Raw genomic sequence first — 24,777 nt, forward strand, 5'->3', positions numbered from 1 at the left:
GCCAAAATCACGCCGGCCTTCAGCCCTCTGGGGTTTCCCCGGTAAGGCTTATGGCCAATCCACCTCTGTCGATAGAGAAAAAATATGAAATTGTGAAACACTTTGAGCGAAATGAAAGACCATGTGATATCCCTAAATGAGGCAATGCCGAGAATTACAAAGAAAGCAGAGAAAATAAAATCAACTTTCATAGCAGGAACAACTCAGTGTAATTAAAATCCATTAGATTAAAGCACAAAGAATTGGAAGAAATGGAACGGCTGTCATCTGTTTCAATAGAAAATCAAACAAAAAGCAAGTTTGCTTACAATAGAAGCAAAAGTATTAGCAATATTTTATTATGTAATATTTGTAATAAAATACGTAGGTATTTTATTACGATAATTTATTGTGTTTGGTAATGTTTTGTTTACAAACGTGGGTTCAATCTTGGGTGGTCGGCACCTAACCCTATTTTTCCCAAGGGCCTGTTGTTTATATTGCACGATTTTTATTGCCCGAGGGTTTCTAGGAACACAACTATCGTGCTATACTAGGACTGACTGTATTGCTTCCTCTGCATCTAAAAAACTTGGTTTTCTCTTTCGCTCCCGGCGTTACTTTTCTTCCAAACAGCTGCTCACTCTGTATAAATTGCAAATCCGCCCTGCCATGGAATATTGTTCCCACATCTGGGGTGGTGCCCCCAAAACCTCTCTCAGGCTTCTTGATTCCATTCAGAAGAGGGCAGTTAGGTTAATTAATGATTCATCTCTAACAGAGTCTCTCCACTCGCTGTCTCATAGACGTACTGTTTCTGTTGCATGCCTCTTCTACAGATACTTCCACAGGCACTGTTCTTCTGAATTGGCTTCTATAATTCCCACTCTCTCTTTCAAAACAGTCCAAACACGTGCCGCCAGCCAATATCCATTTACTATCCAACTTCAAACTCACAGAACCAACTTTTCATCTTCCTCGTTTATTCATTCAACTGCTGTTTTCTGGAACAACCTTCCTTCATACGTATTCTCTGAAAATTAGTCTACAGAAGTTCAAGTCTAATGTCAACAAATATCTTCTTTCGTCTTCTCAACTATTAGGGTAATTAAGAGTAAGAACATATACAGCCACTCCCCCGGCTTACTTAAGGATTGCGTTCCATGGAACTCTACATAAGTTGGAATTTCCGTAAATGCTTATGCAGCACTCGCAAATTTGATTGAATTTTATTGAAGAAAAAAATAAATGTTAGACAAACATGTAAATAGAATTATTTATTCAATTTTTTTATCTCATGCACAGGAAAAATTACAGAAGTGTACAAAATTACGAAAATTTCAAAATTATAAAATTACAAAGAGAGTAGATGTTCATAATGTCAGCACGTTTTACCTTCGAGCATCGCTGCCAGAATTAACTCTACCTGATAAGCAGGTTGCTGCAGAAGTTGAGGGCTGTGGAGATTTAGAAGAGATTTTTTCCAACAGAACCAGGGGCAAAGGTTGATGACGTTGCAGAGTGGATATCATCTTTTGAAGTCACAAAGGGTGATACAGTTGTACACGTTGGCACTAATGATATTAAGAGTAGGAGACCGGCGGAATTACTAAACATGTACAGGTCGCTGTTGAAAAAAAGCCGTGAATTAGGGTTGAATTTGAAAGTGTCTGCAATTCTGCCCAGACACGATAGGAGGGAGTATATGATGAGAGCCCTGTCGATCAATTCGGCCCTGTCAAAACAACCAGTCTCACGTAACCTTCTGTGCACATGTGCGAAAATCGTATGATGAGGAGCACGCCTGTGGGGGAAACGTTGATTCAAGCGTTGAGCGGCGCGCCCGTTACAGTCCGCAACTCCATACGCGAGGTGCATGCCAACCAGTTCAACGTTTGAATACTCGTCCATCCTATTGCTTCAGGAACCGGTTCGCAAATGCTGACTTCCAGCGGGATCGCTGTTCACGCCACCTCCCGTTCAACGTCCTCTACCGCATGACGAAGGCATTTCGGACCCTGCAATGCTATGTGATTCCGATTCGTCTTTGTGCCCCTACACCTCCTGCAACTTTGTCGCACTGGTATTGAATCACCCTGTATATTATTACTTTTTTATAATTAATTTTGGTATTACTAGGGAGCATCAGATTTGTAGTGACCCCAACTAACACGTTAGTTATATATAAATCTAGCCCTGGTATGTATAACCTAATACACCATCAAAAAAAAAAGTGCAGCCATTATCAACCCACGGCAGGATGGAAGCCTCCTCAACAATTCATGCTGAGGAAAATGGACCATAATCTGCCATGCTTGTCCAGTGCGGGTTGGCAGATCGACCGTATGCAGCAGTCAGGGGCTTGAACCCCGGTCTACTCAAAGAGCGTGTGCTACTGCACTCCCGCTCCTGACCACTCGGCTACGGTATACATATAAATATATAACATAGATACATATAAATATATAACATAGATACATATAAATATAAAAACAAATTTATGTAAAATTTAAAGAAGATTAGAGATATTTAGAGAAAACTGGAGAATAAGATTGTGCAAAGCTCAAAGGGTAGAATTTTTTTCAGCCTGGACTGTACTTGTTAACAGGAGACATTGCTTCTACAGGGATGGGATACACTTAAATAGAAAGGGTGCAAGAATATTTTCTGATGCATTGAAGCAGTGTTAGGTGGGTCAGAAAACTGCTAGCTTGGGGGAGAGACAAAGACTAATAGATTAACAGTAGCCACTGGCAGAGGTGAAAGAGATTCTTGCACTGCTTCTATTGGAATGAGCAGAAGCCTGAAAAACAAGATGCAGGATATTTCAGAGACTGCTGGAAGTCATTGCGGTACAAGTAAACACATAGGTTGTGTTAGGGTAGCTAAGAATAGAAACAGGTGCATGTATACTTGCGTGTACACCAATGCTAGGAGTTTAGTAAATAAATTTGATGAATTTGAGGTATTGCTCAAAACATCAAAGGCAGATATTGTGAGGATTTCAGAGACGTGGTGTCACACAGATATAAGGAATGCAGAACTGGAATTTGGGGAGTACAATGTCTACAGTAAGGATAGACAGGGTAGGAAGGGAGGAGGGGTTATGCTATTAGTTAAGAAATACATAAAATCCAAGGAAGTGAAGCCAGTCGACATTGCTGGACAGTGCAGTGTCGAGTCAGTTTGGTGTGACATAAGCATCGGGAAATCAAAATTGAGAGTAGGAGCGTGCTATAGGCTCTGATGACTCAGAGGCCCTAATGACTCTGATGAGTATAGTAAGAAACTGTACGGGGAAATAGAGTGGGCCAGTAAATCAGAGAGTCTTATAATGGGGGATTTTAATTTCCCAGATATTGACTGGAATTTGGGGGCTGTTCACTCGCACACTAGCAAGGCTTTTGTGGATTTATCGGATGATTGTTTTCTACATCAGCATGTTCGGGAGGCAACTAGAGGGAGTAATACCCTTGATTTGATTTCACTAGTGATTCTTCATGCATTAAGAATCTGCAGGTAAATGAACCACTAGGTGGCAGTGATCACAGTGTGCTGAAGTGGGATTTACTTAAAGAGGTAACTACCGTTAGGGGTAAAGGGAAGGGTTATTGCTTTTGTAAAGGCGACTACGATGGACTGAGACAGTATTTAAATTCTATACAGTGGGACCAACTGATGATGTTACCAACAGCAAATTCAAAATGGGAAGCATTCAAAGAACTTATCTTGGAAGCTACTAGGCTTTACATACCAACTAAGAAGTATTGTTCAAGGTTTAGGCCTAAGTGGATGTCAGATGAACTAATGAGACATAATGGCAGAGAAGAAAAATGCATGGGATACATACAAATTAACACGTGACACAGAAGCCTATGATAGATACAAGTTGATCTGTAACCAAGTTACAAAGGAGGTTAGGCAGGCGAAGGCAGATTACGAGAAATCTTTGGCAAGGGATGCAAAGAAAAACAGCAAAGAGTTCTTTACTTATGTAAACTCTAGAAGGAAGGGGATGAATCAGATTGGTCCACTTGATATCGATGGGTCAACTGTTTATGATCCTGCTGAGGTAGCTAACAAACTGAATGAATATTTTGCATCGACATTCACACATGAGGAGTTATTCAGCAAGGTACATGCCAGAGGTGTATTCAACTCTGGCAGTAAGCTAGAGAATCTTGTAATAACTGAGAGTAAAGTGGAGGAGAAATTGTTGAAGATAAATACAAGAAAGGCACTTGGGGTGGATGGGATCTATCCAGTTATATTAAAGGAGGCAGCAAAGGAAGTAAGCAAACCCTTAGCCATAATTATGAGAACTTCCTTGGACTCGGGAAGTACCAATGGACTGGAGATGTGCAAATGTAACCCCAATTCACAAAGGAGGATCAAAAGGGCGACACAAATAATTATAGACCTGTTAGTTTAACTTCTGTTCCTGGAAAATTAATGAAGGCACTGGTTAAAGAAGCACTGCAGGATCATCTAGACAAGACTTCAGTCATAGCTCAGACACAGCATGGTTTTGTTAAGGCGAAGTCTTGCCTGACCAATTTGATTGGATACTATGATGCAGTCACAAAAGAACTGGATGCATGGAATAACTTTGATATTATATACTTGGATCTTAGAAAGGCTTTTGATACTGTTGCACATGGAAGACTGCTGCACAAATTTGAGCAGTGTGGCATTGGAGGCAAATTGCTGCTGTGGATAAAGGGATGGTTGAGGTGGAGAAGACAGAGAGTGGTAATCAATGGACACTGCTCATCGTGGAATAATGTTATTAGTGGAGTCCCTCAGGGTTCAGTATTGGGTCTATTATTGTTTTCTGTATTTATAAATGATATTGATGATGGTATATCAAGCTTAATGTCCAAGTTTGCCGACGATATGAAGGTTGGCAGGGTTGTCAAGGACACTACTGACACTATGCTACTGCAACAGGATCTGGAAAGGTTGAGCAGATGGGCTTCAAGGTGGCAAATGAAGTTTAACATTCACAAATGTAAAGTACTACATATGGGAAACAGCAACCCCAGAGCAACGTATCAACTCTGTGGTACTACACAGACAGTGGTAGAGAATGAAAGGGACCTGGGGGTGGTTGTGCAGGCAGATATGAAGTTTTCTGAGCAGTGCAGACAAGCTGCAAGAGTAGCTCATGGTGTATTGTCGATGATATATAGGAATTTTTCTAGCAGGGATAAGGAGGTGATTATTCCCTTGTATAAGGCAATGGTCAGACCACATCTAGAGTACTGTATACAGGTCTGGAGGCCTCATTTCAAGAAGGATGTAGAGAGGCTGGAACGAGTACAGAGAAGGGCAACAAGATTAGTGAATGGAACAAAGGGGTGCTCTTACGAAGAAAGGCTTAAATTTTGCAAATTACAGTGTCTGGAGACTAGGCACTGCCGAGGTGATCTGATAGAGGTGTATAAAGCCTTGAATAGTTTGAGCATGCTCAATGCTGATGGGATTCTTCCTCTTGCTCAGAATAATCATCTGAGAGGGCATAAATTCAAATTGAGAAAAGACAGATGTAGGATAGACTTGAGGAAATTTGCCTTTAGCCAGCTGGTGGTTGGTTGGTGGAATAAACTTCCATCCCTTGTCGTGGAAGTTGATAGCCTAAATAAGTTTAAGGCTCAGGTGGACAGGTATTTCGAACGAACAGAGGCGTGAAGTGGAAGTGGTTATTTTTTTTTTTATTTATTTTTTTATTATTTTATTTTTTTTTTTTGGCTGATTTTGCATAAGCTTGCTTTCTTGCATCAAATGCCTCTACTAATGCTAATATCACAAAATTTTTCTGTGGGTGCAGAATTGGCACTGGCCACTTCACTGCATACTTTAATGTTTTGGAAACCAGCAAGATGCTTGAACCTATTAAACCATTGGTTGCATGCCACGAACTTGACTTAGGGTTCGCCTTACTTATCCTTAATATCTTCATAAATACTTCTTGCTTTTGCTTGAATGGCCATTAGATTCAAGGACACTTGCTTCTGAATCTGATTTTCCATCCATATTATTAATAGCTTTTCCATCTTTGATATAGCACCTGAATGCTGTTTTATGATCACTGTTGATCTGAAACGCATTGATCCTTTAACATGTTCTTTTATACATGCATTGTCCCTTAAAATAGTATTCACTGTTGAAGCAGCGAGACCTAATTCCGTTCAATAGATGACAAACTTTGTCCTGCTTTGTACTTCTTAATTAATCATCTTCATTTGTAAATCAATTTTGTTTTGTTTCCTAACACTGCCAGCACTTGCACTTTCTGTTTTGGTCCCTTTCCCTTCACCATTGTAATAAGTCAATAGGAATGAAGAGAAGATTCTGAAAATTTATGTATGTTTTTTTATATGATTGAAGATTTCAGTGAAGGGGAAACATATTTCACCATAATAATGTAACGTTAAAAACCCACAGAATTCCAGCTATCAGTATTATCACAAATGCAATAAGATAGTTTACTACCCGTTTATAATAGATTGCACTAACAGAAAAGCCCAATAAACTGGAAAGTGCACATTGTTTTATGGTAGTGACCTCCAGAAATGTGTTTTAGAAAAATATCACAAAAGTGTTCAAAATTGATTCTTATAATGGAACATATGATAACGATGAAAGTGTAACGCAATTTCCATTATAAAAATGACCTTTTAGAGAGATAAAATAGCTTAGTTATATAGCAAAAATTTCAAATTCCAAGGTCTTGGAATGAATTATCAAAAAAAAAAAAAAACCAATGTGTTATTGGGTTCACATTATGATATTTTCACGGTATCATATAAGTTACATAATATTGAGTATTACGTAAGCCTGGGAGTGGCTGTACATGTATACTTGCATGTACACTAATGCTAGGAGCATTGTAAATAAATTTGATGAATTTGAAATACTATTTAAGTCATCAAATGCAGACATTGTAGAGATAGCGGAAACATGTGTCACTTGGACATAAGTGTGCTGAATTTGAATATGGGGAGTACAATGTATACAGAAAGGACAGACAGGATAGCAGAGGTGGAGGGGTTATGCTCTTAGTTAAGAAGCATATTAAATCTAAGGCAGTGCATCCAGTTGACATGGGTGACGAGTAGGGCTCACAATACCAGTCAAAATCTCAATACCGGTATTTCTGTATTTTTAATTTATGAAACCAGGATACCGATTTAAAAAATATATATATATATAATATATATATATATATATATCTCAATAAATTTTGATGACAATTAGGTGCAATAAAGCAAGGAAAAAACAAGTAATTACTTGAATTCACATTTTAAATCAAACTTTTTATTACAATAATAGATATTATAGCAAAAATTATTAAACATACAGTTATTCTAAAAACAAAAAAATAAGCATCCACATTACCTGTCCGAATAAATTGAGCTCTTAAGAAGCTGAATAGTGTTATCATTTAAACTGGATCTAATTTTGGTACATATTTAATTAGCAGCAGAAAATGTCCTTTTGGATTCTGTGTTTGTGCTGAGATAGACGTAGACAAGTTGCTGTTTAACCCCCCTCCTTATTCCCTCATCTTCAAAAAATCTTATTTCCTTTTTGACTTTTTATGGCACTATATCCGTATTAATGAAAGAAAGGGTTGACAACTAAGCTTGGTGAGGAAACCAAATCTAAGTTGTGGGGGGCTTTTATTTATTTATTAAATTTTATTTCCCTGTACCTTTGTATCGCCGTCAGTGGCCATTTTTATGATTTTCATACAGGATCTCTCCTCAAGCAGTAAGCCCCACAAGCTACCTGACTGCGTTAAAAAATGAGAATTTCCAGGAGTTGAAGGATATTCCCCCCCCCCCCTACCACACATGAGTATATCATATATACATTATATGTGAGCTGTCAGTTTCTCAAGAGCAATGACACAAATATAAAACAAAAGCCATTTATCATACAAATCTACTTACAATACATAACTGGTGTTCATTTACATCTAACCTATTCATTTTTTTCATTTAATCTATCTGTTAATACATGCTGTCATTTCCATAAAATTTCTCTCCATTAACAATTTCAACTCTCTCTACAGCTTCAAACACTAACTAATTCAATCCTAATCACTACTTCATATTTCTCTTAATCACCAACATCAATTCTCTTCACAACAACAATCCGTAAGTAGCTAACTTAATGCTAACAATTCCATGTAATCACTCTTAATTTAGCAATATCGATTTTCTTTACAACTTCAACCAATAAACCAACTCCTTATTTCTCATGTTTCTTCAACTTCAATCTTACTTTAAAATAATCTCCCACTTTATCTAAGTACCATTTCCAAACAACACAGTTCAGAGGACTTGCCTTCCTTCTCTTTCTCGGTGGGATTCCTTTGTGTGGGTTCCTTCCACGGAGTGCAGTAATCTCCCCCTCTCTCTCTCTTCTTAGTTGAACTCTGCATCTCTGCTGTATAGCTCTTCCAATACTGTCTTATTTTGGGATTTCGAGAACAGTTCTCTGTTAATGCTGAAGCAAATTGCAAATTACCACAGCATTAGTAGAAGCCAGGGCACTATCTGAACGGCTTGTTATTCAGCATCGGGATTAACTTCTAGCACAGGAACATGCCGGCAGAACCCTTCACTATATAGCTGGACACTCCCAGAACTGGACTCGAACTGAACCCGGAACTACCACTGGAAGTCTGCAATGCCTCTGAACAACAACCACAAACCCCTCTTTTGGTGTGAGCACATTATTTATTTCCTTCTCATTTATTTATTTATTTAATTGATTGCAAGTTACAGTCGCCCCTTGTACTACTTTTTTACCTGCAAGCTTATGTGCAAACCCCAGAGGGTTTGCATGCATTTATGTACCTTCCTCCTATTTAATTTAAACATGACCCAATCACTGTGTTATTCTTTAAACTCACTCTCCATCCTTTGGTGAGAAAAACAGAGTATTTTCCCCACATAACGAAATGCTTTCATCTTTTACCTCAAGATCACCTGTTCACAATACCTTTGAACTGCTTCATACCGACACCCTTTCCCAAAATGCACTGTGTCACATCCTCAAGTAGCGGTGTAATAGAGGAATTAAACTATTGTTCAGAAGCTTTTAATTTTAACCCTTTTGCACCTGCCATACATTGTTCACCATATTCCTTAATTGCACTACCAGGCCTACTGCCACTAATGGAAATATTTCTGTAATGATGTTTTCATTATTCTTTAAATTCTTTATTTCCACGCACACACTATACTTATTAAGAGAAATATATTTGTAAGATTTTGTCTTACAATTTCATGACGTTTTCAGATTTCTGTTGCATTTGTACTGTGTATAACAGGCCTGGGCAAACTTTTTGGCTGAAGGGCCACATTAGGAATTCAAAAAGAAGGCGTGCCACACGTAAAATACTATTTTTAGATATATATTATTTGTTATCATGAAGAAATATAACATAAAAAAAACTATTCTCTAACATCCAAGAATTTAATGAGATGAATGGAACATTTTTTAAAATTTCTGGTGTTAATTTTGTAGTTGAGATTCTTAAAACTGCTTGTAAATGTTCATCAGTGATGCTCGCTTGTAAAGAATTTTTATTTAGATTCATGATGGAAAATGTTTGTTCGCATATGTAGCATGTTGCATATGTCGCATGTGTAGCATGTGTTGATCCAAAAATAACCAACATTTTTTGGCCAAAATCTTTAATTTTGTTGAATTTGTCCGAATTAAGAGTATTGTAAAATTTACAGATTTCCTCACGACGGTGCAATTCCCTTAAATCGGTATCACACTGCAGATCTATAATCTGAAGTTGTAGTTCACTCGGTGCACTATCAATTTCTATTGAAAATGTGTCGCGCACTATTTCCAAACTTGTCTCAATTTTTCGGAAGTCGCCAAATGTTCCAGAAAAGTCATCATTCAAAGCGTTGATAATTTCACAATATTTTTCAAATTTATTTTCTGGAATCTTCAGCAACTTCATGGTTGGAAAGTGGTCTTACCTTGTTAATCAATAAATGTCGAAGAAACAACTGGAGTTTTAATTGAAATCCATTCAAACTTTTTACCATATCATGGGCGTATAAATTTTTCCTGGTAACATGGTGTTGAAAGTATTTAAGTGGGTCACAATGTCCAGGGTAAACGCAAAATCACAAATCCAGTTATTATCAGTTAATTCAGGAAAGTCCATAATATTTTTCAGTTTTAAAAATAGAATGATGTCATCTTTAAGATCCCATACTCGCCAAAGAACTTTTCCTAAGCTAAGCCATCGAATTTGGCTATGATAAGGAATATCTGTGTACTCGGATTCAATATCTTGAAGAAAATGAACGAATTGTCTGTGTTTCAGGCCCCTGGATTGTATTAAATTTACTAGTTTAATAATACAAGATGTGACATATTCAATTTTTAACACATTTTTACATAATACTTGTTGATGTATAATACAATGAATTGTAATTAAATTATAATAAGGATAATTTTCACAAATTTTATCCTGAATTTTCTTTAACGCTCCAACATTTTTACCTGTCAAACTTGGTGAAAGTTGTTACACTTACTATTTTGTTCCCTTGTAAATTATATCTTGTTAAGCATTTTTCAAATATATCAGCTCCCGTTGTTTGGTCTTTAAGAGATTCCATTGAAAGAAGCTCTTCAATAATTTCAAAATTAGAGGTACATCCACGTATGAAAATTAATACCTGCGTCAGTATTCTTATGGTCGTTACTTTCGCCGAGAGCTATCGAGTACCATGTTATGGATTCTAATATTGATAATAATTGCTCATTCAAATTTGTATTGATACATTCAATTCTTCTTACTACGGTTCGCCGAGATAAACTTATATTCTCAAATTTGTGTTTTAATGTCAGGACATATAATTCCACAAGCTTCAGTAATACATTCTTTACTATAGTCTCCATCAGAAAAAGACTTGTTGCTTTTTGCAATTATATGATAAATAACAAAACTTGCCTCTACAGTAGCTTCTTGTTCCTTAGTTAGCCACGTAAACACATTTTGTTGTCTAGATAAATTTTGAATCAATCCATCAGCAGTTTTCTTTCTCGCTTCTGGAGTTAAATTGGCACCATATTCGGAATGTTTAGTAGTGAAATGTCTTTTAATATTGTACTCTTTCAGCACTGAGATGCTCTCCCGGCAGATGAGACAAATAGTCTTGTTATTTATGTTAGCAAAAAAATATATTGTGTTCCACTCTTCATTGAAGACACGATGCTCTTGTTGAGTTTTTCGTTTATTATTCATTTTTAAAAGGGCATAAATATTATTTTTATCACTACTGGCACCAAGATGATAACCGAAGCTAACGCAAAAAAACTAACTGCAGGATGACCGTCAGAGAGAACAGATTGGAACTGCGGCTGGTCAGCAGTCCTATCCTATTACTCCGCCACCGCAGCAAAGCCGTTGTCGTCACCACCGGTTGTCTGTTACTGTAGTTTCGCGGGGTTAGTTTGTAATCGCAAATTATACCGTTATAAAAGTGCCCGTTGGCTTGCTCCGGTTCGTGCACAATTTCAAATTTTATCTCAATTTGAACAATACAGAGATGATAAAATAATTTACAAGTCAACAAATTCTGTAATGTATTACATATACAAATTTATTTTTCAAAAAGGCATTGCAAAAGGCATAAAATAAGTAAAATTTTTTTCGAAAATACAATTAAAGCTTGTGGGCAGGGCCACACAAAAATGTGCGGCGGGCCGCATGCGGCCAGTGGGCCATAGTTTCCCCGGGCCTGGTATATAACAATCCCTCATTTGCAAATTCAGCAGTATTAATGATTTATTGTTGTTGATTTTCTTTTATGTGAATAAATCATGGATAATTATTTTTTAAATCAGTACCGAAAAACCAGTATTTTTGTATCAATACTGGGATTTGAATACCGGAAAAAAATGACCGGGATCCTGAAATCTCGGTATTGTAAGCCCTAGTGATGAGTGCAATGTTGAGTAAGTTTGGGGTAACATATGCACTGGGAAAACAAGATTGAGAGCAGGAGTCCTCTTACTACGCCGAACCGTAGTAAGAAGAATTGAATGTATCGATACAAATTTGAATGAGCAGTTATTATCAGTATTAGAATCCATAACATGGTACTCGATAGCTCTCGACGAAAGTAACGACCAAAAGAATACTGCGCAGTTATTAATTTTCATATGGCCTAATGACTGTGATGAGGATACCAAACAGCTATACAGAGAAATAGAGTAGACCAACAAATCAGAATGTCTTGTAATGAGAAATTTTAACTTTATGAATGTTGATTGGAATTTGTGGATTAGTCGCTCACATACTAGCAAGACTTTTGTGGATTTCTTGGATGGCCATTTTCTACAGCAGCATATTAGAGAGGCAACAAGAGGAAGAAATATTCTTGATCTGATTATCAGCAGTGATTCTTCATGCATTAAAAATCTGCACATAAAAAACCCATTGGGCAGCAGTGATCACAGTCTATTAATGTAGAATTTAATTAGACATAACTACTGTCAAGGATTATACAAGGGGCTTAGAGGGGAACAGGTATTCTGTGTGTTATCAGACATTCAGTCTAAAACACTGATGGATCCAATATCTTTCTATTACAGAAGATTTAGAAGTCCGGTTGGCCTGCCTCCCTAAAATCTACTCATGCACACCTTCTCAATGGTAAGCCCTGGAAACGAACATATAGAGTGTTTCTCTTCAAGACACCTGGTCAGCGTGACGAGGAAAAGACCAAACCCTCCAGCATATGACAGCACGACGAAACAAATGGCCCTCAGTCCCCAGCGACTTTCACTCCCCCTCTTACGTCGGCGAGAGGATCAGAGTGGAAGCAGAGGGTGCTAAGAATCTCTGGGTACGACCAGGCTGCCATGCACGGAAACTGAACTTGGCCTGTTACAACGTAAGATCGCTCATCAGTGAAGACAGGATATTAGAGCTGGAAAAGGAACTAGAAAATGTGAATTGGGATATCATCAGTTTGGCTGAAACAAGAAGAAGAAATGAATCACTTATGAGTTTATCAAGTGGAAATCTGCTGTACACCAATGGAAACAGTGAAAGGAGTGAAGGTGGAGTTTGGTTTCTGGTCCATAAAGATATAAAAAACAAAATTTTGGAATTCAAAAGTACATCACCAAGAGTGTCAAGACTAATACTCAAGATTTCTAAGAGGTACAAGCTAAAGGTTATAATGATTTATGCACCAACATCGAGCCATGATGATAAAGAGGTTAAAGAAATGTACACTGAAATTGAGAGTCTTCTACATGAGCAGAAAACCCACTACACTATTGTTATGGGGGACTTCAATCCTAAGATTGGAAAAAGACAAAACAGCGCAGAAAGGGGAACTATAGGAAATTTTGGAATTGGTGAAAGAACAATAGCCTAGTGGTCAGGCGCACGGGTGCATAAATACACGTGCCTTGAGTGACTGGGGGTTCAAGCCCGTGACTGCTGAATACGGTGCTGTTTCTTGTATTCTGTCTATCTTGTTAACTCCTCTGACTGTTTGGTCGTCCCAGAGTATAAACAGAAAATTTATTTATTTATTTATTTATTTAAATGAAAGAGGTGAAAGACTTGTGGAATTTGCAGAATCTCAAGGATTGTCAGTAATGAACACTTTTTTCAAGAAAAGGGTGAATAGAAAGTGAACATGGAAGAGTCCAAATGGATTAACAACTAATGAAATCGACTTCATCCTCACGAACAGAAGATATACCGTGAATGATGTTACCGTCCTGAATATGGTAAATGTTGGAAGTGATCACAGAATGGTAAGATGCACACTTGATATAGATGTAGGAAAGGAAAGGAAAAAACTGACTTGAGTAAATAATATGAAGTTCTTTGAGGTAACAGAAGACGAGAAAGAACAGTATATACTGGAACTTAAGAACAAGTTTGAGCTTCTGCAGACTGTTCAGGACCAAGATATCGACGAGGAATATTACAACTTTCTGAAAGTGATAAAGCCCAAGAAACCTATAGGGAAAAAGAAATCCAAAGAAGAAAAAATTAGTCAAGAAACACTTGTCAGGATGAACCGAAGACGACAAATGAAGAGTAAGAAAAACACTGACAGGGAGAAAATTGAGTATACTGAGTTATGCAAAGCCATTAGAAAGAAGCTCAGAGAGGACATAAGAAGATTTAACACAAGAAAAGTAGAACAAGCATTAAGGGAAAACAAAGGACTTAAATCAGCAGCCATGAGCAGTAATACAGAAAGACAAATGATACTGAAACTGAAGAATAGCAATGGTGTACTTATAAATAGCAGAGAAGGCATAATTCAAATAGCAGAAGACAACTATAGAGAATTATTCAAGGAGCGAGGACATGATGCCAGTAGTGGGGAAGATGGATCGCAAATTAGCAACACATACGACATACCCAATATTCTACCTGATGAGGTAGAACAGGGGTTGAAGAAAATGAAGAATCAAAAAGCCCGAGGGGAAGATGAAATTACTGTAGAGTTAAAATTGGGAGGAAGAGACATAACACAAAAACTGGCAAGACTCTTCACAAAATGCATTAGAAAATGTGTGACACCTAAGCAGTGGAATAATGCAATCATAGTTTTGCTGCATAAGAAAGGAAATAAATCAGAAATTGGAAATTATAGACCAATTAGCTCGTTATCCCACATCTAACCTTGTGAACACGTTGTTCACAAGGATCATTACTAACAGATTAGAAAGTGATGAGAATCAACCGAAAGAGCAAGCTGGCTTTAGGACAGGATTCTCAACTATGGATCACCTTCACGTAATATCACAGCTAATGGAGAAAGCAAATGAATATAAAACACCATTGTGCCTGGCATTTGTGGATTATGTAAGGCATTTGACTCCATACAGCATAAGGCAATGTTTCGGGCACTGGAAAGACAAGGCATAGATATCCCATATATTATGATTTTGAAGAAAATATATGAGAACGCTACCTCCTTTATTAGACTAGACAAAGACAGTAGCAAATTTAAAATCGAGAAAGGAGTTCAACAAGGAGACACAATATCTCTGAAGCTGTTTACTGCTGGTCTTGAGGAAGCTTTCAGAAGATTAGACTGGTCGCAGAAAGGAGTCAATGTGAATGGAGAGTACCTAAACCATTTACGATTTGCAGATGACATTGTGGTCATAAGCCATGATCCCAAAGAATTAGAGGAAAATCTTAATCAGTTATTATTATTATTATTATTATTATTAGCCATATAGTGCAAGGAAGCCAGAGGCTTATGCTGCACCAGCCAAAAAAAAAATTCCCAAGTTACCCTGAGAGAGAGAGAGAATCAGAAGTAGAAAGGAATCACCAAGAAAGAGAAGAATGATGATATCCAGCTCAGGACCCTGGGTGTGCCAAGCCCATACTCACTAATGTTAGCCCCTGGGAGCACAATTAGTAAGGATTTTGGACTAAAGATGAATATGGCTAAAACAAAAGTAATGATGAACAAGTATGCCACAGAAAGGGACATAATGATTGAAGGAGCAGTAATTGTAAAGGTGGAGTCATATACTTATCTGGGACAAGTTATTAGCTGTAATAATGATAAATGGCTGGAAGTCAAGAGAAGAATAAATTTTGGATGGATAGCATTCAGGAAATATAGTCACATACTGAAGAGCAATATACCAGTTTGTCTGAAAAGTAAAATGATGAACCAATGTATACTCCCCACCATGGTTTATGGAAGTGAAACTTGGGCACTCACCAAAAGAATGGAAGAGAAGCTGAGAATTACACAGTGAAGAATGGAACGAATTATATTGGGAATCAGATTATATTGGGAATCAGACTGTTAGATAAGAAGAGAAACACATGGATTAGGCAGCAAATTCAAGTAAAGGACATTTTTATCAGAACTAAAATGGTCTTGGGCAGGACACATAGCTTGAAGACATGATGACAGATGGACTAAGAAAATAACAGAATGGTACCCATGAGGAGCTAGAAGAAAACCTGGAAGACAAAAGGCAGAGATGGATAGATGAAATTAATGAGTTTGTGGGTAGTAAATGGATGGCCATTACAGAAAACAGAAGGAAGCAGAAAGTTGCTGGAGAGGCCTTCATCCTGCAATGGATTGAAAATGGCTGAAGATGATGATGACTGTCAAGGGTAAAGGGAAAGACTTTTGCTTTTATAATGGTAATTATGGTGGTCTCTGACAGTTTTTAAATTGTGTACAGTAGGACCAACTGATGATATTACCAACAGCAAATTCTAAATTGGAAGTATTCAGAGAAGCAATCAAAGAAGCTACTAGGCTTTTCATACCAATGAAGAAATAGCATTCAAGACTTAGACTTAAATGGATGTCAGATGAACTATTGGGCACATGACAGAGAAGAAAAGTGCATGGGGTGCATATAAATTATCATGTGATATAGAAGACTATGGTACATATAAATTAGTCTGTAATCAAATCACAAAGGAGGTTTGGCAAGCTAAGGCAGATTGTGAAAAGTCTCTGGCAAAGGTTGCAAAGAAAAACAGCAAAGACTTCTATGCTTATATTAACAGTAGAAGGAAGGGGGTTAAATCACATTGGGCCACTTGATGGCTTTTGGTTAATTGTTGATGACCTTTCTCAAGATTCAGACAAATTGAATAGGTATTTTGCATTAACATTGACACATGAGTAAACTTCCGGTGTCCTAATTCTCTAGGGAATTAGGACACCGGAAGTTTATCAAACTCTGACGAGGAACTAAATGACTGTGATAACTTAAAGGAAAGTGGAGGAGAAATTGTTGAAGATGAACATAAAAAAGGCACCTGGGATGGATCGAATCTATCCAATTATATTAAGGGAGGCAGGAAAAGAAGTAAGCAAACCCTTAGCCATAATTACGAGAGCATCCTTGGATTGGATCCTTAGATCCTATGGATTGGATATATGTAAATGAATCTCTAATCAAATCCTCAATTCATAAAGGAGGATCAAAGGATTAGAGACGTGAGTAATTATAGACGTGTTAGCTTAAAGTCTGTCAAGGAAAAATAATGGAATCTCTGTTTAAAGAAGTAATTCAGAACTAGCTGGACACACATGTAATTATACTGCAATCACAGCATGGGACAGTCTTGTCTAACCAATATGATAGGTTACTGTGATGCAGTGACCAAGGAACTGGATGCAAAAAATAATTTTGTCATCATATACTTGGATTTCAGGAAGTCTTTTGATACTGTTGCACATAAAAGACTGCTGTACAAATTGGAGCAATCCAGCTTAAGGGCAAGTTACTTCTACTCTATTTGCCTTTTTGTTTTATACTTTTGTGGATAAAGTGATGGTTAAGTAGTAGAGGCATGTAATGCAAGAAAGCAAGTGTATGCGCTTATGCAGCATCAGCCAAAAAAATAAAAATAAAAAAATATCAAAAAAAAAAAATCACACCATTCCCTCCAAATGCCTGTCCAGTTCCTCCTTAAATTTATTCAACCTATCAACTTCCACAACGACAGATGGAAGTTTGTTCCAGAAATTAACCACCCACTGGCTAAAGGCAAATTTCCGCACATCTATTCTACATCTGTCTTTTCTTAATTTGAATATATGCCCCCTTAGGTTCGTAATCTGAACAAGTGGAAGGATCCCATCAGAATTCAGCATGCTCAACCCATTCAAGGCCTTATACACCTCAATCAGATCACCGTGCAGGTGCCTAGTCTCCAGCCACTGCAATTTGCAGAACTTAAGACCCTCTCTTGGTAAGAGGATCCCTTCATTCCCCTCACCAATCTTGTTGCCCTTCTCTGTACACGCTCAAGCAAATCTACATCCTTCCGAAAATGAGACCTCCAGACCTATACGCAGTACTCAAGGCATTGCCTGACCATTGCCTTATACAGAGGGACAATCACCTCCTTTTCCCTGCTAGCAAAATTCCTATATATCTTTGACAAAACCTCATGACCTGCCCTGGCAGCCTGTCTGCATTGCTCAGAAAACTTCATATCTGATTGCACAATTACTCCCAGGTCTTTTTCATTTTCTGCCACCTTAAGTGTAGTACCACACAATTGGTACGTTTCTCTTGGGTTACTTCTACCCATATGCAGTACTTTTCATTTGTCAAGGTTAAACTTCAGTTGCCACTTCTTAGCCCATCTACACAAATTATCTAGATCCTGTTGCAGTAGCACACTACCATTTCTGTCATTAACAACCCTGCCACCTTTGTATCATCTGCAAACTTCGACACTAAGCCTGATATACCTTCATCAATATCATTGATAAATATACAAAACAACAGTGGACCCAACACCGAACCCGTGGGACTCCACTAATAACATTAGTCCACGAAGAGCAGCACCCATTAATTACCACCCTCTGTCTTCTCCCACTCACCATCCTTTTATCCATTGTAGCAACTTACCCATAATACCATTCTGCTCCAATTTGTACAATAGTCTTCCATGCGCAACAGTGTTAAAAGCTTTTCTGAAATCCAAATATATGATATCAAAATTATTTTTTTCATCTAGTTCCTTTGTAACCACATCATAATATCCTGTCAAATTTGTCAGACAAGACTTTCACTTAACAAACCCATGCTGTGTCTGAATTATTGCTGCAGTCTTGTCTAGATGATCCTGCAATGTATCTTTAACCAGCGACTCCATTATTTTACCAGGAACAGAAGTTAAACTAACTGGTCTGTAATTACTTGTGTCACCCTTCGATCCTCCTTTGTGAATTGGGATACATTTGCGCATCTCCAGTCCATGGGGACCTCCCCTGAGTCCAAGGATGCTCTCTCATAATTATGGCTAAGTGTTTGCTTAGTTGCTTTGCCGCCTCCTTTAATATAACTGGATAGATCCCATCCATCCCAGGTGCTTTTCTTATGTTTAACTTCAACAATTTCTCCTCCACTTTGTTCTCAGTTATTACAAAATCATTAAGCACCCTGCTACAATTTGATAACATTCTGCCATTTTCAAACCTTAATAACTCCTCATGTGTGAATGTAGGTGCAAAATACTCATTCAGTTTGTTTGCTATCTGAGCAGGATCATCAACAGTCAAACCATCGATATCAAGTGGACTAATCAGATTCATCCCCTTCCTTTTAGAGTTTATATAAGTAAAGAAATCCTTGCTGTTTTTCTTAGCATCTTTTGCCAAAGATTTCTCGTAATCTGCCTTCGCCTGCCTAACCTCCTTTGTGACCTGATTACAGACTAGCTTATATCTGCCCTAGGCTTCTGAGTCGTTTGATAATTTATATGCATCCCATGCATTTTTCTTCTCTGTCACGAGTCTCATTAGTTCATTTGATAACCATTTAGGCCTAAATCTTGAACGAGATTTCTTAATAAATATGAAACTTTAAGTAGCAACCACGATTAATTCCTTGAATGCTTCCCACTTAGAATTTACTGTTGGTAACATCATCAGTTGATCCCACTGTATAGAATTTAAAAACTGTCTGAGACCACTTTACTCACCTTTACGGAAGCAAAAACCTTTACTCCTGATGGTAATTATATCTTTAAGTAAATCTCACATCAGTACACTGTGATCACTGCCACCTAGTGGTTCCTTTAACTGCAAATTCTTAATACACGAATGATCACTGCTGATAACCAGATCAAGAGTATTGCCCTCTCTGGTTGCCTCTCGAACATGCTGCTGTAGAAAGCAATCATCCAATAAATCCAAAAAAGTCTTACTAGGTGTTCTTACTAAGTATAAGAACACCTAGAATAGTTATCAGTGGGCACTGCTCTTCATGGACTAATGTTATTAATGGAGTTCCACAGGGTTCACTACCGGGCCCATTTTTGTTTTCAATAATTATCAGTGATATTCACACTGGTATATCAGGCTTAATGTCTAAGTTTGCTGATGATACCAAGGTTGGCACCGGTGGTCAATGACAATAATCAGGGTGAACTACTGCAACAAGATCTAGGGAAATTGTGTTGATGGGCTGAGAAATGGCAATCGAAGTTTAACATTGACAATTGCAAGGTACTACATTCAGCATAGTAGAAAATGAAAAGACCTGGAGGTAATTGTTCAGTCAAATATGAAATTCTCTGAGCAGTGCAGACATGCTGCTAGGGCAGCTCATGGTGTTTTGTCAATGATATACAGAAACTTTGCTAGCAGGGATAAGGAGATGATTATCCTTTTTTATAACCATGATTAGGCTGCATCTTGAGTACTGTATACAGTTCTGGAGGCTTCACTTTAGGGAGGATGTAGATCTGTTGGAATGGGTGCAGAGAAGGGCAACCAGAATGGTGTAGGGAACAAAGGGATGCTCTTACCTAGAAAGGCTTTGGTTTTGAAAATTGCAGCATCTCAAGACTAGGCACCTGTGGGTAGATCTGATAGAAGTTTAAAGCCTTGAATGGATTAAGTAAGCCAAATGTTAACAGCATTCTTCCACTTGCTGACACCACATGCATGACAGGGCATAAATTGAATTTGAATAAGGATTGTTGCAGGATAGATGTGTGGAGGTTTGCCTTCTGCCAGCAGGTGGTTGATTGTTGGAACAGACCTCCATATGTTATTGTGGAAGTGGATAGAATGGGTTGAATAATGAAAATGTGGATTGTACAGATGAGTGAACTATGTAGGGTTTTTTTTTTTTTTTTTTTTTTTTTTGCTGATGCTATATAAGCTTGCTTTCTTTCATCATTTGTCACTACTACTATTCCCTTTGCTGAGTACTCTGAACCACTGGAAAGAAATTATGCATTGCAGTTATGTGGAGAAGTTGTTTGTTCATAAAATTTCATATTTAATTATTCTAATTCATAGTTTTTGAAATATTTTGATCATTTTGTACATTTAAAGGTTATTTAGCAGTATCTTACAATATTCTAATGAAGTTAGAGAATATTCTGCAAAATATTAACTCCAGAGAACATACATGTGAATTTTTTTTTTTTTTTTTTTTTTTTTTGGAGAAGTAATTTTGTTTCCTTTTTTCAAAACACCTTGATTGTTAGGAATAAAGTAAAGAATTTAATTTGCATTTTTTTTCATGGCATGTGTTACTATTTGTGTTTGTTGTTTTATTTATTTATTTATGTTTTTTCCTTTCAGAAATGCTAAATCTAATGGTTTAGTGCAACCTGCTGAAAATAAATATGCTATGAATGGTAGTTCTAGCAACACAAATATTCGAGATAGGTCAAGACAGAAGCTTCAAAGGTAGTTTAGGTTACCAAAATGGAAGAAGTTAAAGATGGTGTCATTCCATTCTGCTGGATTTAGGATTTGGCTTGAGTTATTATCTGAAGAAAAGAAAAACCAACTAAAATTGTCAATTTTGATAATTCCATGCAGATGGGGGTAAGTGCAAAGCAACCACATTGTTGTTGTTGTGGTGTACTTTAAATGGGGAAGCACCGTGTCACAACTACTGGTAGTTGTCTTTTGCAGTTGTAATTATTAATGTACTACACTTAAGTTCTGTGATGTGTAGAAAGCTCAATAGATCTTGCAATTTGTTTCATTACTCCCATAAACTCAAGTAACATTTACTCTTGAGTCTGAGGAAACAGTGTTATTTTGTAATGTTATGTATATTTTATAGCTAATATTAGGCAAGCAGCTGCTTGTGATATTTTTAGTTCATTTAAAATGCTTCATTTTATTTAGATTTTTATCATTCTATCATTAATGGCAAGTTCATGTAACAGTTTCACAATTTTTATTTGGCTATATGTATGTATGTATATTTTAATATAACTGTGTAGGTTGCAACATATCTTAAAGTGTGTACCCACCTAAAATATATATTTGAGATTATCCTTTTCATTTAATATATGAATTTTTGTATGGTCATATTTTAATATGCATATAATACTACAGATTATATGTGATTATATATTTTCGATTGAAACTAGTGATATTATTTGCATATTATCATATTCTGTCCAGGTGAAAAAGAAGCTGAACTACAAGAATGAAAATGTGAAAATCTTGTTCTCTGCCATTCCATTTACACAGTTTTCATTATTAATTTTAAAAATTATTTAAAAGGATAAAACTTCTACATCGAGAAGTATTTTATACCTCAGGTGAATAATTACTTACCTTTTTGTACTTGGATGATGAATGTGATAATCATAGACAAACTGTTAATAAAGGCAGCACTGCATTCTGATAAGAATGCTTTTCTAAACTGTTGGAATCAGGGTGTGTTTTTTTTTTTTTTTTTAAATAAGTGTGACCCTCCTGCCTATTCAACTCATGTGTCCCATTATATTTTTTCCTGTTTTTAATATTACCAATTATGTGATATTTAATAAAAATGTGACACAGTAAAAGAAAACTATTACATTTATAGATTAAATTAAATACAAATACATGTACATTTAAAATAATTTTTTTTTTCATTCATTCTGTGCACTTTATGAACACTCTTAGTGGACAACCACTAGTATAGATTGAATTAACACAAATTAAAAATACATCATAATTTCAGAATGAATGAATGCATGCTTGAATGAATCATTGACATCTTAAATTCCCTTTTCTAGTCAAAGAAGGCATATAGAAACATGACCTATGTCATAATAGATGAATTCATAAAAATGAATATATTTATGGCTTAATTGCCAGGGTTATTAAGATTCAAAAACGTTATGAAAATCTTTATAAAATTTTTGTAAAATCTGTAAGCAAAAATACATAACTACTTTTTTTTTTTTTTTTTTTTTTTTTTTTTTTTAATATATCATCTCATGTATACATGTTTTTGTGACTTCTGACATTCATAGCCGTGTATAGATTCTGTGATATTTGATAATTCATTAATTTTAAGTTGTTTATATTTAAGAAACAATGCCAATTTTTATATATGTTTGATGTTTATTGGCTAAAAAAAATTTCATCCTGCAAAACTTTATTTTAAAAAATTATTTTTGGAATCTTTTTTTCTCTGTAAAGTTTAACCTCTCAACATATATTTTAGGGCATTGTAATAGCTTTTTATGGTCAAGTGTTTTGTATTTAAATAATTCTTCTTGTTTCTTTTTATAATTATTCAAATTTATTAGCTTTCAAAATTATGAGCATGCAAATTAATAACCTTATTTTCTGTATGAATAGAAAATAACAGGATTTAGCATTTTGTACTAAATTAAATTTACTGTAATGAATGTAAATTTATTGGAAGCATTAAGAAATTTAGTTTTTATATTAAATTTTAAATGTAATGTACAGGTATATCCATCTCCTTGTGTTTAATTTTATTTTGATAGTAAATTTCAAATATGATTAATCTGTCTTAAAATTATTCTAGTCGTTATGCTTCATTATTAGAATAACATAATTCAGAAACATGTTTTTGAAGTCCATCCAAATAGTTACCTTCATCTTTGATATATATATGAATCAATTAGACAGAAATTAGAGATATTAGTGCCTTCTTGTGTATTTATTCACAAGTTTTTGAAGTAGAGTGCAGTTACATATCTGATTAGGTGTGGGTGGGGAAGTAATGGAAAAGAATTCAGTCAATATTAAGTTGTCCAGAAGTGTATTTGTAAAAGTGAAAAATTAAGAACACTGTCTAGTTTCTTGTATATTTACAAAATTTTCTCATATGCCTTAATATTTCTTAAATTAGTGGCACATGCATACACAGATTATTATAAAATTTAGATAAAGCAAAAATGCCTTATTCTGGAATTTGTGATTTCCATTTTTAAAATTTTCTGCAGTTTTGTATGATTTGTTAAATAACAAATTTTAATATTTACTCTCGTAAATTAAATTATAATAAAGGTGCTTATTGTATATAGTAAAATATTCTTAAAAAATATGCTACAATTTATAACTATACAAATGTTGTTTTAATTACTTTTGCTATTGGTTTTTAAGGAAATGCAGTAAGTGATAAAAGTAACTCAGAATAAAATTATTTAATTGCTTGCAATTACTTAATATTATTTAATAAAATCATTTAATTGCTTACAATTATTTAAAATTATTTAATAAAATCATTTAAAATATGCTTACAAAGCTTAAAGATTTCATTCTTTAATTTGAAAATTAATAGAAATCAAACATCAAAGTTACATATTATTGTTTTTTATATGGTATTGTTTTTATAATCAGATTACGTAAAGTTTCCCTTTCATAAATTAAAGCATATTAGACTTTCTATAGATCTGCCTTATACTTGTTCACCTAAAAATTTTAGAGAACTTGATATGATAAATACTAATTTATAAAACAAAGACTAGTGCCAGAATGAGAACTGGGAGCATATATTTCACTATATTGTAGAACATTGGGCCGTTCTTTTGGAAATGTCATATAATAATTAAAAAAAACATATAATTTCTTTTCCATTGAGTATTTATAACTATTTTAACCCAGTATTTGCTGTTGTAATAATAGATATTTCCTTTTGTGAACCTTTATTTGTGCACCAAATTTAGGTTTCCATCATTCTGATATTCATGAAAATGTTTGTAATATTTTATAAATATTGTAACAAATTTTTGACTTCAGTGACTTTGAAATGAAATATAGTTTTTAAAAAAATTGAAAATACAGTCAAGATCTTAATTATTAAAGATTAGTATGGAACTGAAGAGACTACCTTGGTTAACAGAAATTATTGGTGATAGAAACACAGCTTTTTTTTGTGTTTTCTTTATAAAGATTTGGAATTCATTTCTTTCTGTACTGTACTTATTATATTGAGTAATTGAAATAAAAATTACTTAGTAATTTTTACAATTTTTTT

At 35.7% G+C, this 24,777-nt stretch overlaps 1 protein-coding gene across 1 annotated transcript in view; it reads left to right on the forward strand.

Annotated features, from left to right (window-relative positions):
• The window catches only part of LOC150080183 (ceramide synthase 1-like), a 98,101-nt gene extending 76,829 nt beyond the window's left edge, over positions 1–21,272 (forward strand). The window contains exon 7 of the mRNA XM_090380639.1: positions 21,117–21,272. Coding sequence (XP_090236765.1) covers positions 21,117–21,228 — 112 coding nt within the window. The 3' untranslated portion in view covers positions 21,229–21,272. The remainder of the gene's footprint in view (positions 1–21,116) is intronic.
• Positions 21,273–24,777: the final 3,505 nt, after the last annotated feature.

This window comes from Mastigoproctus giganteus, chromosome 9, assembly GCF_048544385.1.
Source record: "Mastigoproctus giganteus isolate SK-2022 chromosome 9, ASM4854438v1, whole genome shotgun sequence".
NCBI lineage: Eukaryota > Metazoa > Arthropoda > Arachnida > Uropygi > Thelyphonidae > Mastigoproctus > Mastigoproctus giganteus.